Source organism: Atractosteus spatula, chromosome 16 (genome assembly GCF_055471065.1).
Source record: "Atractosteus spatula isolate fAtrSpa1 chromosome 16, fAtrSpa1.hap1, whole genome shotgun sequence".
Lineage (NCBI taxonomy): Eukaryota > Metazoa > Chordata > Actinopteri > Semionotiformes > Lepisosteidae > Atractosteus > Atractosteus spatula.
In genome coordinates, this window is record NC_142721.1 from 4,082,945 (window position 1) to 4,100,707 (window position 17,763).

General features: G+C 42.2%; 1 protein-coding gene across 1 annotated transcript; it reads right to left on the minus strand.

The window, feature by feature from the left end:
• Positions 1 to 980: 980 nt before the first annotated feature.
• ptpn5 (protein tyrosine phosphatase non-receptor type 5) lies at positions 981 to 17,502 on the minus strand. Its single transcript, XM_088935186.1, has 13 exons — positions 17,412 to 17,502; positions 16,123 to 16,328; positions 13,876 to 13,992; positions 12,406 to 12,501; positions 11,795 to 12,030; positions 11,052 to 11,238; positions 8,526 to 8,610; positions 6,963 to 7,042; positions 6,563 to 6,700; positions 4,872 to 4,982; positions 3,088 to 3,248; positions 1,583 to 1,696; positions 981 to 1,074 (listed from the first exon to the last, which is right to left on the minus strand). The coding sequence occupies exons 1-13, from the start codon at positions 17,500 to 17,502 to the stop codon at positions 981 to 983; spliced, it is 1,716 nt and encodes a 571-aa protein (XP_088791312.1).
• Between the last annotated feature and the right edge of the window lie 261 nt (positions 17,503 to 17,763).

Consider the following 17,763-nt stretch of genomic DNA (forward strand, 5'->3'; position numbering starts at 1 on the left):
TTCAAGCACACATGGGAAACAGAAAGAACTCATCATCAATTCCTCAGACAGAATCACGCATGTGAAGTATTGTCTGCAGTTGAAACACATACAGTTAGGTTGAATTCAGTATAAGTCTGTGACTTCCCTTGGTGAGTTTTAGTACTGGGATGTGCTTTATACTTTATAGTCATTTGTTGGCCTCATTGTTTGTGTCCGGGTGTACAGTGAATGAATCTCACAAATCCCGATGTTGAAATCCATCCATGCCATTGGCACCGAGGAAAAATTGATGATGATGGTGGATTTTCTTCTTCAGAGTGATGGATCAAGTCACTCTGTATGTAGGTTAAAAACTGCTGAACAGAAGCTGAGCTGGTCTAGTTCATCTTATCTGAACACATTTGCTTATATAGGCGTATTTTTTTCCTTAGTGCTCATTTAAATTTGAAGCTGAATGCATTAGATCAGTTCCATTTTCTGAACAACAACAGCAACAAAGAGTTAAGAAACCTTAAGGTGGATGCATTTGAGCTAGAATTCTTTATGTCCTCTTTGCTGAGTGAATAGTTGCCAGAATACATTCAAAACGTATATCTTAACCTGAAACTTGCCAGTATGCTTCAGTGACCACAGGAAAGAGATTTCAGGTTGTGTGCACTCTCTTCAAAACAGTTCAACAATAGATCCCGTTTTATGTTCTCACCCAGTCTTGTGGCTGAGGGCTGGAATACCACAGTGCTGTGCTCATTTGAGACACCTTACCTTACAGAAAAGCCCTCCAGCAACGAAGGAGCAGATAAACGCCTCCACACTTCATTAGTACTAATGAGTAAATGTGAAGAAATGTGCGCGATGCAGAGAAGAGAAGTGGAGCAGGGTCCGGCCGGGGGGTTCTCACAGGGTCTCCAGGGTTACCCAAACTTGATAGGCAGGAGATGGCTGTATGCTGGAATCCGAGATGCCCCAGGTTCTCAGGGCAGATGGCAAGAGGGTGAGAGTTATTCTTCTGTGGGGTGAGAAAGCTGTTTCTCGTACAGGCTGAGGACATGGTGAACAAACTGGTACTGTTCCGACGTCTGAATCATTCCTCCTCTGGAAGACATTGAGATTATTTCAAACTTTTTCGTTCACATTCAACGCAAGCTCTACTGATTGATCGGCATCTATGCCAGTCCTCTTTACACCTGTTTCTAGGGGAGCCTTCATATGGGATATTTTATAGTGAACATAAAATCAGGGAATAAAGCCCTGCAAGTGCAGTGATGCAGACCACAGCGAGGAGCAACAGATTCACCATCTGACAGAAAAGAACTCGAGTGGAGTAAATTCCAGGCAACCCTCAAAGATGGCCATTAAGATCACATTTGCCTAAAATTAACCTACATTAACAACAGCTTCTAGCGGATCAGAGCACTAGAATTACTTTTATGTGGCTCTTCTTGGAATAATATCCAAATCTCGCCCACATTTGTTTGAACCACAGGTTAGAGTCTCTTCATCCATGTTGCCACCTGGAGAAGAGCCCCTGGCAGGTCATCGTTTCATGCAGATCTCCTCCCCTGCGAATGCCCGTGGTAATGGTCAAGTGCCAAGGCCTTACCGGTCCAGACGCAGCTGGCAGGTGGTCTTCAGAATGTCTACAACCCCCTCGTTCTTCAGTTGTTTGCAGCCAATGGTGGTGGCGATAAAGCAGCCAGTCCGGCCAATCCCTGCACTGAGAGCACCAACCAGAATGGGCAGAGAGACATTAAATTGTCAGCTTGGATAAGGCTGCTGCTACTTATTGCCCAACCAAAGGGCTGGACCCAACATACCAAGTACCAAGAAAGGAACAAACTCTAAATATGGTGGAAACCACATTGAAGAGGTCATTCATAAAACCTTTTGGTAACCTGGGCTTTTGGTAACCAGTGGTCATGGTGGCAACTAATCTGATTGTTCTGCTCAGGGGCGGCCAACCTGTCCGGGGAAGAAGCTCTGCTTGCTGAGCTCAGGCAACCAGAAAGATCCAACATGTACCATCTTGCTTCCACAGGAGACAGCTGAGAAGTGAACTTTCTGCCCCAGTGCTGCACCTCCAGTGAAGCCCAGCATGTCAAAAACAAATGAAACAAACAGGAACCAGAATGGGAGAAAACGATTCTGGGGTAAGAGGTGGAGGCTCTTGTGCAGAGATGCAATTTGACAGCTTTCTCATGTAGGGTTACCACATTGGTACCACAGTGAAATGATTCACTGGTGGCGCTCCAGGCTACACGTTGCCTATCTATTCAAATTTATTCCACTTACAACAAATCTTCTTCTTGGCCTAAGGCTATAAGTTAGTCTGGTCTGCTGAGTTATTCATGAACTGGCTCCAGTTGATTTGTTATTGTTGAGCTCTGATATCTTTGTGGAGAGAGAGTGTGTGTAGTAGGGAGCTTTTGGGCTTTAATGAGCAGGATTCTTGACATACCAACTTAAGTGATTAGAACCACCACAACAATGTTCATTTGAATAATTCTAAGTCAGTGGGACAGTGGCGCAGTGGTTTGCATTGCTGGCTCTCAGCGCTGGGTCCCTGGGTTCAATTCTAGACCTGGGGTACCATCTGCATAGCGGTTGTAAGTTCTCCCCATGTTCGCTTGGGCTTCCTCCTGGTGCTGCCGTTTCCACCCACAGTCCAAAGACATACTTGTAATTTAAATGGCTTCTGGAAAAATTGGCCCTGGTGTGAGTCTGTGTCTGTGTGCTCTGTGATGGAACTGGTGTCACATTCACAGGGTGCCCTTGCATGCCAAGATAGGCTACAACTGAGCTGCAAACCTTTACTGGATAAAGCAATTAGAAAATGAATGGATGGATAGGTCTAAGCCCCGTTCTTAACTTTGAATATGCCTGCACTTGTGCCTTGTCTGCTACTGCTTTATACTGCTAATCACTAGGGATACACTATATCCCTGACCATCCTCATTACTGTAGATATCATGTATCACTCCCACGGAACATCCCATTCTCTAATATAAAAGTATCTTTCTCTGACCCAAATGCATACCGAGTACAGTATGCAGCAGCGTACAGTGGTGCACAGCAGCATGTCTCTCAGTGCGGTGGTGGACGACATACCTGCAGTGGACGATGACCGGACCGCTCCCCGGAGGGGCCTGCTCCTGGGCCTCCTCCACCTCCTGGACCAGCTCCAGTAGCGGGGGGGCCTTGTCAGGGGTCTTCTGATCTGGCCAGGATGTGTACCAGTAGTGTCTGAGACCCCGCTCCTCTCCCTCGCTCTGTCTCACATGCAAAGAGGGATACGGGCACACGGTTCAGCTCAGGACTGCAGCCTTTGCAAACCAGTTTAAAAGAGTTTCCTAGGTTTCCAAGGTGTCTTAAATTTCAGATCCTGCTGCACAGCCATGGGGATTCCTAACAGATTGTCCAAAGTGCACTGAGAAAGGTCTCTCGAGTATGCGTTTAAGGATGCAAGTTCAGAATCCTGCCCAGTGTTTGCCAGGTTTGCCTTGTGATCTTGACATCAGGAAGCTTCCCAGTTTGGTTTTGAGAGCCACATCAGCCTTCGACTCAATGCTAGCTCTTTTGTAAGATGCCAGTGCCAGAGTTAATTTTTCTAAGGAAAATACAGCTAAAAAGATCAATGTGATGAGTCGAATTGTTAAGCAACTGGTGGTTCTAAATTGGTAGGGCAGAAAAATAAAATTAATTGGCGATTCAAACCCACAGCTCAAGTAGAGTTGTTAAACACTTATGACTGTACCATGAAAAACTATAAAATATAATTGTAAAATGAAGAGACACCACAGTTCCATAATATGTGTCTAACACTTTTATCCAAAACAGCTTAGATTTACACCCATTTCTACAGCTGGATATTTTAGTGGAACAATTTTGGTTGAAGTACCTTGCTCAAGGTTAGAAGAGCAGTGTTTCACCTGGGATATGAACTCATAACCTTCTAGTTATAAGTCCTGACCCCTAATCACTATTCCATACTAATGGCCTAGTTAGCACTATTAATATCACTACATCTCATGGCAGGCTACCCACTGAGAAGTACAATTACAATAGGTCCCCAGGTGGAACGTGAGCAAATTATTCACCAGTATATCATGATTTAAAAGGTAAACTGTATTGGAATGCAAGGTTTTGTGTGAGATCTGGTCTCTATAAAACATTTCTACAGTATCACGGTGAGAGTAAAGGTAAGAGAAAAAGGGTTATATAGTAGAATGCATGCTTTGGCCTGAAATGTCACAAGGGAAAGGAATAATATTGAGATGTGAAAGAGAAATCTTGTTTCCTGGGTTCTTCATATGTCAAAGAACCACTGCTGGGTGGCCTTTTACACTTTTAAACTTTATTTAGGCTTATTTTTTGGTTTAATTACTAACTTAAAAGCCCATTTCCAAGTATGACTGAAAGCCATGTTCAGCAATAACACACAACCAATGAAAAAATAATTAAAACAGAAATTCAGCTCACTTACGCAGAACATTAAATAATCTGTACCTGGACGCAGGCTGGTGAATATTTCACAAATCAAATTCTTTATGTCTGTAGCCATTTTATGTGTTGGTTGCTATGACAACAGTACTTCCAAAGTGCAAGAGAGAGCTAGTATTTAAGATATATATATACAGACAATAAGGGAAAATAGGCTTGCGCTCTAGTTTGTAAGCTGTCCACACAGCAGGTGTGACAGCCTACATAAGACATATAATTTCCTTAAATTTCCCCTGTTGGCAAACTCTGGGTATATTGTCCACCATGTAGCAAATAAATCTGATCAGCAATTTGCGCAGTTTGCCCACAGGGAAAATTGGGTTCCTTGGGGCTCCCATTGCCTGGTTTAATAACAAAAGACAGATTATTTGCTTTTGTCAGCCTCTACTCACCTTTAGAGTTATAAGTCTCAGGCTATAGTCATCTGCCTGTATCACCTGGTTTACAGTCATTTCAATTCCTTCATAGGTCACACTGTCTTCTGGCCAGTATTCAGTACATTTCTACAAAGAGTTAAAAGGTTTTTATTTTAATTTCTTTCCAATACAACACAAATCTTGACAATACTCCGTAGTATGTTACTACTTATATATAGCAGGTGCAGTCATAAAGGTACACAAATATTTCTTTGAAAACAAACCACAAGCAGTTTGGGCGTACTCCTGGAAGATGACTCTCAGTGTTATGTGTGGGTAGCAGAAACATAAACTACAGATATAATATGGAATTAGCCAAGCCTGGAGATGCTTCCTCTGAAAAACAATTCTGTCAATGTTGACAAGTCTTGTGATTTAAAAATATGGGAAAAAGGCAAATAGAATATTTGGATATACATAGCATCTTAAAGTGTAGAACAAGTCTAACTGAAAGTTGTGTTAGAATTGTACAATGGATTAATTTAGTATATTGTATAGAATTCTGTTCACCACATTCCACAATGTTACTGCTTGAGAATCAGCCCAACTAAAAAGCAACCAGACACATTCTCAGGCTTAAAGGCCTACTCTCAAAGGCTAAAAGAAATGGATTTTTAATGTAGGCTTGGTCAGAGAACACATCCTGAAAGGCAAAGTCAACTCAACGGACCTCTTTAGACCTGACAGCGAAACATGAACCTGAAGACATTCAAGAAATGACTGGATGAGATCTTTGGATCAATTAGCCACCCGCAGCCAAACAAGTCAGATGGGACAAATTACATCCTCTGATTTATAGCTGCCTTTTCTTATAATCCTCCCAGCTATGGACAACTTAATTTTCCTTTGACACTAGAAGAATGTGGCAGAGGCTGGACCTTGAGGGATAACTGTCCACACTAACCAAAGAGCTTTTGAATGGATGCTATAGCACAGTGTGTGGATTTACGCAGGGGGCTTTAGTCCCGGCTGTCCCGGCTTCTAGATGATGAGCCACAGCTGGGCGGGTCCTATAATGGACACCCCCTGTTGGCAGGAGCAGGGACACCCCCGGAAGGGGAGAGTTTACACCGACAGTCCCGCAGGGGGTTGCTCCTACGTAAGGTGTTCTTTTTCTTTTCTTTTCGCCTGTCCCATCATGCACCTTCACAGGGGCAGGCAAACACACACTTTTTGACGCACTTAGTTCTTGTTTTGTTTTTGCCTTACACACCCTGCTCACCAGACTGGACCCTGCTAAACAGGGTCAGTCCAGTCTGGGTGCCGCTGTGCAAGCGGTTCTTTTTCCCCAGGCTGGCCGCCGTAAAACAGGGTAAGCCCAGCCTGGAGGTCATGAGGCACAGCGGTACACTTCCTTTTGGCTTTTTTGTTTTTTTTTCACTCTTTTTGTATTATTTTGGATGCCCGCTAACCTCACACCGGTGTTTCCGTCCCCCTCACCTGGGGCGTTGACTTTTTACCGGTGCTGGCTGCGGCGCCTCCCACCACACACTGTCACAGAACGTACAAAGCGGTTTGAAAGAGATGACAAAGTTTTTGTTTTGGTTTTTTTTAATTTGGCCCAATCAGCACACTTGTGGAATAAAATAAAGAAATGAACAGCAGCTGAAAGGCAGTTCAAATAACCATCTGTAACTCTTTTCAAACCAAACACAGCAAGGCCGCACCTCATTTTTCTCCTCGATGTTGGTTATCATGACGATGATAGGAGACTTCTCCTGCCATACCATTCTCCAGAAGTCGCTGACAGTGTTAACTGTGGGCCCCTGAGTTGCAATATAGACTTTTTCCTGTCCCCCATAGCCCTGCAGACAACGAAGAGATTGTAAGTGAAGTGGCCAGTGAGAGGGGCCTGGAAGGCTTTGATGAAGGGTAAGTACAACTGGACAACCACTGGCTGGGACATATTCCTCTTCCCGCAGAATTGTTCGTATAAAACTACAGGTTTGGTAACCCATTAACTGTAAGCAATGTACCATTGCTTTCACGTGACCTTATACAGTACACACTAGAGAAGAATGTTTAACATTTTACAATGAAGCTCTGGAAAAATAAACCAAATCTTACCCTTATATAGTTAGCATTGATGTATGTACTAAGAAAATCATCTTCATCAGTTGCTTTAAGGCAGACTCTGCTATGAGTATCTGAAAAACACAGTATTGTATTAACCTTCGTTATCATGTATGAATCCTGGTTACAACTGAAACAATTCTCTTCCCTGCAGGCTCCATTTTTGTTTTCCTGAAGGAGCACCGTACTAATCTGCGGTTGTAGCTCTGGCCCAGATGTGAGCAGAATGATTTTGCTTTTTTCAAGTGTGTGAGGAAATTACCAGGTTATTTACCCTCTGTCCCTGAAAACAAATGTCCTCATGCTCTTGCCCTATTGGACAAGGTTTTGTACCTACACTGAGCAAGGCTATTAAATCAAGCCCTATGAAATCCCCAAGCTCTTCTCCCAATCTTGTACAAGACCTTGGCTGACAGGGAAGCTCATTAACATACTTTTCCTAAAAGTTACTCTTTCAAATCCAAACTAGGGGTCAACTCTAATAGGTAAAGACCAGAGTTGTTTTGGGTGGCCAGAGTTAAAGTGTGTGCAATAAAGCAATGGTTGCACCAGTGTGTCCTACAGGACATAGAGACAGTGTTATGACTACTCTGACCGAGACACCAGGAGAACCACGGCCCCAATTTCAATCACTTGTCTTCTAGAAGCGGCTTGGCCAGAGCCAGGGAGACAGAGCTCTAGAGAGACTAAGCATCACTATAACATGGGCCGTAAGAGGGACAACCACCAGCAGGGAAAACAGGACCCACTGGCTGGCCTCAGGCCAAGTTAGAAAACTGTTGATGGACCAGAGAAGCAAATTCTTTTGAAATATTGTTGGCTCCATGTATCTTTGTCTGCAGATGTTCTGAAAATGCATAATCTGTATGAGAAGTTGGTGGTTTTCGATAGTCTACTGTATACTCATGAAAACTGAAATAGATCACCATGCATTGCGTGTTGTCATCCGTGGAAGGGTTCGTTGGCATCCCAGGTGCATTCCATGTGTAACCACAATGCATCACAAGTACTAAGTGGATAATTGTCAGCTAAATAACAAGCACATTTTATTTCTTGGTCTGCTTAACGACTTTGTCTTCTTCATTGAATATTTATTTAAAGGAAATGTACTCTATCCTCCAGCCAAGAAAACATCATTAGGGTTGTGTTGTAAGTATACTATAGCTATAAAGACAGAAAATAGAAAGAACTCCTGAAACATTTTTGATCTTCATGCTTCAGGAAGACAAAGATGCAAAAATAGGTTTGTGAACTGTTGTTTTTTTTAGAGGAGGCCCTCAATGATAGTGATTTTGTACAATCTGATCACATTCACACAGAGCTATTAGCAATGCTCATGATAAACCCCTGTTGTGAGCTGCCTGTCATGACATATTTTGTTTTGTCAGTTTAATAAGTTGTGACAGGAGATCCAAATTAATAGAAAGCCAACAACAAAAACACTAGAAAAAGGAACAAACACAAAAATAGCGAATATGCTTTTTTACCATTCTTAAACAAATGATGTTCAGCATCTCTTAACACAAAGAAAACAGAAATGCACTAGGAACTACTCACTGGGAAGAATAGTTTTGTATCGATTCTTCCGAACAACACCAGGGATGTTATATTCCTTAGGGTCCACAAAGTTCATAGGTGTCTCCTGTCCAAAATAAGAAAAATAAAGTTTGTATTCCTTTGTGATGACAGCTCCCCAGTAACTATGAATCTTCATGTATGATGGCTTTTACTGACAGATCTAACTGCACCTCAAAAATTTTTGTTGAAACATACTTAGATATCCACAGAAGGCATTTGGCTGTATTCATTCCCAGATGCTGTTCCTATTGAAAAAGGTAACACTGAAAAAAGTAACGCTACCGTTTGCTAGATGCCTTTTCTTATCTGGAAGACTGTTCAGGTTTCTTTTTTTTTCTTTTTTGTGCATAGAAGTACTCATATTTTGTATTTCTTTTTGCATGTTGCTGTTGCATTTTAACTACATTTTAAATGAAACTTAGGGGGGGATGACAACTGCCAAGGTCTTCCTCACCTCTGATTCTTTAACTCGTAATTATCCATGAGGTCACTTACCACAGTAAGCCTCCACCTCACCCCCACCCCTCCACATCCCTTTCGATAGCTCCTCTCTCTGTGTGAGAGCACTATCTTCCTTGCCCTTTAACCAGACAGCTGGCCCTCTGCCCAGAGAGTTAAGCCAAAGCTTCTCATGTCTGATGTCTCAATAAATGTACTGGGTGGTGTTATTCCCGGTGAAATTTCAAATCTGTTGTCTTCTTCTAGTTTTTGTTCAAGCTGTTACAGTGCTGTTTTCTCTTATGTGTGCGGTTAATATTCTCCACAGCTTTGCTCTGTAGGCCTCCGCTTCACAAGTCTCTCTGCTTTCCTAGCTATTGCAGCTTCTGGGATAGTTCTTGTGAAGCAGAACTGTCTAAAGAATTCTGGCCTGGGAAAGCTACGAGAAAGTGCTTGAATAATGAAGGTCATGAATATTAAGTAATGATGTACACAAATATAAAGAATGGATTATTTCGGATTTTTCTTATGATCCCCCAGCACCTGAGTGGGTAGGCAGTGCCCCCCACTGCTGGCATAGGAAAAGTCAATGGGAAACAGAAGCAATGTCTGGTGGCACAGCATGTCCTTGCCAAATTAGGATACAAAATGCTCTGACTTCTCACTTGCAAGCACGAGGAACAGCTCAGTGTTCACAGTTTACAGTTTTTAGCTTCTAAAATCTTGGACCGAGGTCCACAAAAGGGTTCTGAATAATAAATTTATCACAAAGCAGACATTCCCGAAGCTTTATTTAAATGGGTGTCAAGCCGTTGGACAAGAGATATATAAAGATATATAAAGCTTTTTCAATCTATGTCATTGGTTAGATTCCTAAAATGTTTTATTGAATACTTTTCACAAATATTAAAATAGGAAATACTGGATTTTACACAGAAAACAAGAGTCTGAAAATAAATTAAACCGTAGCAGCTGCTGTTTGATATCTGACTGGCAGTTGCCAGATATTGGAAACATGAAAGTGTTAACATGATTGCTTACTGTTTATTGCATTAACTAAGGGATTAATTCACTGCTAGGCTGAAATCTCAAACAGTTTACAGTGTTCTACCCATGTCAGAGAATGTTGATGTGTTTTTTTGTAGAAACATAATCCTATGGTGAGCTTCTGCTGAATCTTTGGTCATTTTGTTGTGACAGCAGTTAATCTTGAGCTCTGACCCTCACTAGCAGAAGCAGACTGAAAATGGATGGAGGTAATCCTGATAAAACTGTATTTTGTAGTACAAAAATAGCCTTTTTGCTTAATGGATGTGTAGAGGGAAACACATGATGTCAATGACACAGACAATGTGACAATGAGCTAATCAGATTTGATTGGCAAATGTCATGTATCACTTCCTTCAGCATTTCATATTGCTGATGTACAGTCCAGCTTTTGTCATCAAGAAGATACTGACCAATGCAAATGAATAATTATGAAATGGCAAGCTTGGTTTCCTCTTACCGAAACTGTATTTATAACAGTCAAAGTTCTTATACTGCACCTTATAGAAAATACTAGTGGAGGCTTTGAATTACTTGCTGATGTTTATTATATATACAATATGTGTGTTAACTCCTGATGGTGTCTGAGTTGTGTAAGGCTTCCACACAGCAATTTAGATGTCCTGTACAGCAAACATATGTGTGTGTGTGTGTGTGTGTGTGTGTGTGTGTGTGTGTGTGTTCTGTGATGAACACGTCCCAGCAAAAAACAGCTTTCTGATAATAACGGGAAGGTGTGACAGTAGGATTACGATGCAGCAGCGATTTTTTGCACCTGAATTTTTTGCATGTTTTGCACCTCTTGCGTCACTCCTCAGTGACACAGTGCACTTCCACTTGCTGGTGTGGGGTCAAGCCCTGTCTACACTAGAATTCCTACGCATTCTGTAAAAAACTGGAAGCTACACAGGAGCTATCTGCAATGCACATAAAGGACCTCCTGGGTCTTGAGATGAAGCAGGCCGAGGTGACTGCCAGCAGAAGAGTTGCAGGAATTTTTTGAGAGTGAGAGCTACTCACGAAGAACTCGGCCTGCAGCGTGAAGGAGTCCATCGCCCTCTCGTGCAGCTCTGCCGCTGTCAGCACGTTGGTGGCTCTCTGCAGGTACTCGCGCGCCGACTGCTCCCGAGGGGACAGCATGCACCCATAGGGCTCCGTGGAGCCAGGGGTGCACATGTCCAGGGTCAGGGACACGTTGGACCCCCTCCTTCCCACGAGGCAGAGAGAAACAGAACGAACACAGCAGAGCAAGAGATAAAGCACAGTTTCAGGGTGAAGTAACCCCAGCTCCCGGTCGTGAAGGTGAGGTTTACAGGTAACGTTGGGAGGTTTGAATTGTTTTCTTTAATGTGTATCAATGATAATATTTTTTATAATACGATGAAGAGAAGAAAGATAGCAGCACATTTCTGACTGCATCAGTTTCCCAAGACAATTAAAAGCATTGCATTCTGCAGGACTGTGCCTAAAATGTCAAAGATGTTGTTACCAATTCCAAATTTATGGATGCATAACCGAGTAAGAAAAACATACTCTACTATATGTCAGGGAAACAAGAAAGGTTTTAATCTCTGTTTTATGTTTCTGTAATTGTATCATATGGACAAAGTACATTAGCAAAAGAAAAACCTTTAACTCACAACTTAACAGGAAGTACTGTATGCTATTTGGTGGGACCATTTCTGACTTTGAGAATACAATCCCATTGCAAAACCAGCATCCACTGAAGGGTTTCTAGGGGCAATGAGCTCCAGGGAACTGACCTCTCCTGCAGGCCGACAGGCTTGACGGTCAGTGTGGCTGGATCGGCCTCGGGCTTCATGTCCATAAAGCAGTCAAACACAGGAGTCTCGGGCACAGGGTTCAGGTCAAAGAAGTCCTCCTGCTTGCCATCTGTCCACTCGGAGTAGGTGAAGGATGGCTGGCGGCTCATGGACTGGCGGCGGTCATCAGGAAAAGCAGGGATCCCGGGAGCGATCGTCCTCAGACAGTAGAGTATCTGGAGAGGGGGCAAGCAACTGTGGCAACCAGAAAAGGCTTCTGGTACGACATGAAGCACTAAGCACTAAAGCTGCTGGTGCTTCAGTAATATCCTTTGGATTTGGGTCCCATTAAGATGTTAATGACAATTATTGGAGAGAGCAAAGGGAATAGAGTACAGTAAGATTTATAAATGTTGTGTTTTGCATGCATACTGAATAAGCAAAATTTCCATTTTCTGTACTCTTGCAAGAAATTCATTCAAAACTAAGCACTCAATATGTCGTTTCTTAGGGTCAGAATCTTCTTGGAATGTGAAATCCAGCCCATCTGCCAGACGAAATAGCAGGATAGGATAAATGACAGTGGGATTAGCATCAAGGTCCACACCTACCCCTATCCCAAGGATAACTATGCCAAGGAACACTGTAGCCAGCAGGGGGCACAAGCTTTCCATTCTCCACAGCTCTTTCTGTAAGGATGGGGATGTCTGAGGATTATACAAAAGAGGGTAAAAAAGCGAATTGAGAAGACTAGTCATATATTATACTAAATTAAATCTATAGATTATCTGCCCTTTTCTGGGTTTAAGACACACCAAGCCAAAATATACCTATACCTATCTGAGGTGGTAATTATATTTATACTACTGATAAAATGATGACTTTTCTTTTTCAGTTATATGCATCAACAAGTCTGAGGTAATTAGTTATTCAGAAAAAGCTCTTCCTCATGTTTCATCTGGTTTTCCTCTCATAATTAGCATGTTAAACAAAGCTCAACTGTACTGTTTATAGTTTTCACCACAGGTTTTCCTGTGGTTGTGATTAGAAACTACCAATAGTTTTTGAGGAAACCTGCCATTGTATAAATGATGTATTATTCTAGGGGAAGATAATGTTATAATAATGTTAACCAGATGGGGTTATTCTGAAATCTTTCCATCACATTAAAGTACTTTTACAAAGCTTGCAGCTTCAGAACTCTGTGTGTACAATATCCTATACTTGCAAAATCCCAGATGTTTGCAAATTTTATGAATCCATGATGCTCTAGAGTTTAGACCTCAAACTATCAATAAAAGATGATACTCTGGCTTCTTTCAAGAAATGGTTGGAAGAGATCCCTGAACGTCTAACGCTCCAACAGGCTAGATGGACAGAAGAGCCTCACATTTGTAACCATTCTTATGTTCTTAAGGGCAATATTCTGTAGTAAATTTGCTGGGTTGCTGGGTTCTGTGCTAGGTTCTGATATTTTTCAAAGCAGATGAGAATTTGTGTGTCACATTGTGTGCTCAAAGAATGTAGCTGCACCAGGGTCAAAATAAATGAGAAACCATTCATGGCTTCCAAGTAAGTGAAGAAGTGTTGTGGAGATGACTCCTCTACGCTGTGTCCTGTGGGGAACAAATGTCTCAGAAAATAGGCTAGTGAACTAATCCCCCAAGAAAATGACTGTCCTTGGATTTGAATTTGAAGGTAGAAGCTGTAGCTGTTTCAAATTTCTATGATCCTTGCAAGCATCCGAAATTAGTGTCTTGAGAGAGTGTGATCATTTTGGGAATTTTGAAAACTGTGGCTGCTTTTGTTTTACTCTGTGTTTTAAATAATGAAAAAAAGAAATATTTGCATAGTCATTTAATGCAATAATGCATAAGGGATCACTAAAGAAGAATGAGAGAAAACCTTGTGGGGCAATTTAATGATAAATTTTAAATGCAATTTGAAGATGCTTCATTTATATTTGAGTCCTGTGACTTTTCATAATAATTGAAAGGTAGACTGCTAGACTTCTCAAAGGCAAAAATAACTGTTGCAGAGAATTTATACAGCAATCTGGATTGAGTCTGTATCATACCCACCTCCTCCACTGAATTGTATGCTCCTAGTGGTGACAGCAGGTACTGCATCAGATCCAACACTTTGTGAGCTGCAGGGAAGGCTTCATACCCATTGCACATGTACAAGATCCAAACACCCTGCACATAAGAGCAAACAGATATGTCTCCCAAAGTACTACTGTTGATTTTTATTTTCACAGTACACTGCTTCCTCCTGTGGAACTAAGATGTCCTGAAACTTAATAAATGTTGTTTTGAAACACAAATTCAGGAGGAGATCCAAAGCTAATTCCACTTCCGCCAAAACAAATTTGATCTCTTTTGTGGGTCCTGTCTGCCCCAACATTACAATCACATTCTTTTCTACTGTAAGACTCGAAGTGTGGGCAGTGTGGCGCCAGGGGTGTGTTGGAGATCTTCAAGTGGCAGAAAGCAGTCATTAAACAAAAGTGACGCATGCCATCGCTTCAGAGACAGGATCTCAGTCTTCAGTCCACCATCAGTAGAAGTCCTGGTTAACACAGTGCTGCTGAGGTTTTACAGCAGAATCAAGGTCAGGAAGATAAGTGACAGAGATGCAAGCAGCTTTGTTTCAGTGACTGAGTAGGTATAAAAGTGCTTGCATTGAATAAAAGCCAAAGGAAGCGAGAAGAATCATGTTAGCACAGGCACGGCTTGTGGCAAGGATGTGAGAAAGGTTAAGATCTGAACACCATCCCTAGAGCTCCAAAGGAGGAGAATCATTTCTGTGGTAAAGAATGTGCTGAAGGGAACTCAGACATCTTAAAAAAATCTAGACAGAAAGATGTCTAGCTAAATGAGGGACGAGCCAACAGAGGACTGGGCTGGTGCAGCACTTGAAATTGAGTTGGGCTGTGAAATCATACCTTTCTTGCCAACACACCCCATGAAGTGCTTGTTGTTTAGGATTGATAGGCATAAATACAAAGGCATTAGTGATGATGGCTAACATGCATTATGTATTTTGTTCTATTGCTTTGATCAGGTAAAGTGATTTCAATGATTGTGTAGCACAGAGGAAAGGTGGATTAAAGGGAATAGGTCTACTAATGGCAGCAGCAGGGAATTTATGAAGCAGAGAATGGTGGTGTTTATGAAGTTGAGATGGTGAGGTGCATTCAACCACAATGCATGTGGTTTGTATAGTAAGAGAGCTAATTCCGACTTGAGCAAAGGGCATAATGGAAAAATGGGGAAAATGTGCCATCAGTGGTCAGACTGACTCCTGTGAACTGTGGGGAAAAGGTGCGTGATAAGGCAAAGATCTGCATAGAAGAAGGTATTCAGCGAGTTGGGGAAGAAGGTTTGAGTCCATTGACTCATTGAGCAGGTCAGACTGGCTAGGCTTGCATGGAAAAAGATGAACTTGGAGAAGACACTCAACACTGTTGGGAAAGTTGTGAGGGGACTGTCGCCGTTGGGCAGGGATAGATGGATATCGGCATGGTGGGACTGACCCCTAGGACATCTGGGAGAAAACAGTGCTTTTGGATTTGGTTCTCCAACTGGAGCCTGAAGCACTGCAGTTTAGATTCTTTCAAACAGGAGGAAGAGAGCAGCATGGTAAGGTCTGACTCTGACGAGAGCAAATGCCAAATGCGAAAATGAAACTTGCGAGTGAACATGCGAGAAGCATGGTGATTATACATAGACGGGCAGATGTGATGAGACTACACTTTGACCCCCTCCTGAGCTTTTTTTACAACCCCATTAAAGGAAAAATGGGGAACAACTGAATAAATATATGTGGAATTGTACCCCATGAAAGGACTGCAAAGACTAAGGGACTTTAGTCAAATGGCCTCAAGCATTAAAATTCTTACTAGTGTATATAGTTGTTTCTGAATGGATTGAGAGGATTTCCACAAGTTTAATTTACACAGGGAAGTGTGACACCAGCCACTGAGGGGGTGGCTGGAGAGAAGGATTTGGCTAGACTTATTCTGTGTTTATGGAGCAAGGTGCGAATAAAGGCTGGTTTAGACTGGTTTAGACACACCCGAAGAAGGCTCCACAGCTGAAACGTTGTGTTTTCTTTCTTCTCTTGTCAGCACGGAATAAACCTATTACTTGCTCCTTTGCAGCCTAAGCATGCTGACGCAGCTCCCCACTTGAACTTCTAAGGTCTGGTTTATATCTGTGCTGCAGTGGAGTTTTCGGGTGTGATTGTGATTTCTTTCCCCCTCGTGCGGAACAAAATGAAGCTTTGTGCCAAGTAGAACTTAGAGCACTATGTTCAGCTCCTACCGCTATTTGGGAGAAGACACAAATGCAGACGGTGCAGCCAGCGGTCACCACGGCCCTCCATAGCTTCTCCCACCACGGGCCCTGGGGGTCCTGCGGGGAGCTGTGGGGGGGCTGGGCCACTCTACCCCGCTCCTCCTGTTGTGCGTCAGCTTGGGCAGGCGGGCCTGTCATTGAGTTCTGGGTCATGATCCCTGACAACCGAAGACCTGGAGGCAAAAACAGGAGAGATCATCTCTCTGGATGCACAGTCTGAGACATAGAGTCACTCCAGCACAGTGTGCTGTATAGTACAGAGTATACAGTGGTATAGTGGAGTACATGTGTTTGCCTGTTGATCCTACTAGCTCTTTCAGAATCTCGATCAGTGCCGACTGTCAAGACATTCTTTACCTATTGCCCATTAACGGAAAAAACGACGTAACAGAAATGGAAAATGCCAATGTTTGAAGGAAAAAAAATGAATGTGGAAGACTTTTTATTTTTTTATTTTTTTGTTTATTTTATGATTCAAGTGGAGCCCAAGAAAAACATGGGTTTATTTAAAAAAATGCCCCAAATGGCAATTTTGGAATTTAAATCGACCCTGTCAATGGGGTGTTAACAGATTTTTCTCTCTAACAAAACATGCATTTTCATACCTGCTTTTCATAGTTATGAGGAGATTTGTGCTACAACAGAGGTGCACCTTTCATACTCAAATGGAAGATGCCATCCTCATAGCATCTCCTTCCATAACATACTGTAGGTCAATGTGTCTGTATTTTTAAGAGTTTTTACACATTTTATCTTCATCACGGTATAGCGGTAAATAAGGTTAGTATCTTAACCAAGCAACAGTGTTCTTAATTTGACAGATTCAGGACTCTGTCAGGGTAAACACAAAAAGTGCTGGGTGATTTTCTAAACCTATAAATAGGTTTCGAAACAGGAATATTTCATATTTAAAGTAATGATACTTTTATTTTCAACGTATGAATTTTCACATTATGAACAGTTTCCAAGGAACAAATTACATTCATAAAATGAAGCTTGAGTGTACTTGACATTGCTGAAAAGCTGTGTTAAAATTCATCTGTGATAAAAATCCATCTTTTTGTCCTTGTGTACATGAACTTAGATTAATAAACTTCAGGATGTTTTTGTGGGTCAAAAAGTCCAAATTCAGGGCTTGGTTCACCTCCAAATCCTAAATTATTATTCTGTAACTGCTAATATACACAGGCAGCACAGTGGTGTAGTTGTCTGCATGGCTACATCACAGTGCTGGGGCCCTGAGTTCAATTCCAGACCTGGGTTGCTATCTGCATGGAGTGAGCAGGTTCTCCAGGTGTTCGTGGGAGTTTCCTCCAGGTGTTCTAGGAAATCGGCCCCGGTTTGCATGTTTGTGTTGATGTCTGGGTCTCTGTGTGCCCTGTGATGTAGTGATGTCCAATCCAGAGTGTTCCCTGCCTTGCGTCCATTGCTTGCCGGGTTAGACTCCGGCTCCCCCACAACCCCGATGAAGCCATTAGAAAATGGATGAATGATAATGTATACAAAAGCTGGCAAAGTACAGGAGAAGAGTTTATTTCCTCAAACTGTGAACTTCTTCTTTTGTGAATGCTTCAACAAGCAGTAAGTTTCATTGTGCCACTGCAGGTC

Coding starts and splice junctions, on each gene's coding strand:
- ptpn5 (XM_088935186.1), bottom strand. CDS start 17,502: ATGCAAACCGGGGCCGATTTCCTAGAACACCTGGAGGAAACTCCCACG. Junction 12,502..13,875: donor CATACAATTCAGTGGAGGAG/GTGGGTATGATA, acceptor TATAATCCTCAG/ACATCCCCATCCTTACAGAA. Junction 8,611..11,051: donor CGCTGCAGGCCGAGTTCTTC/GTGAGTAGCTCT, acceptor TATTTTGGACAG/GAGACACCTATGAACTTTGT.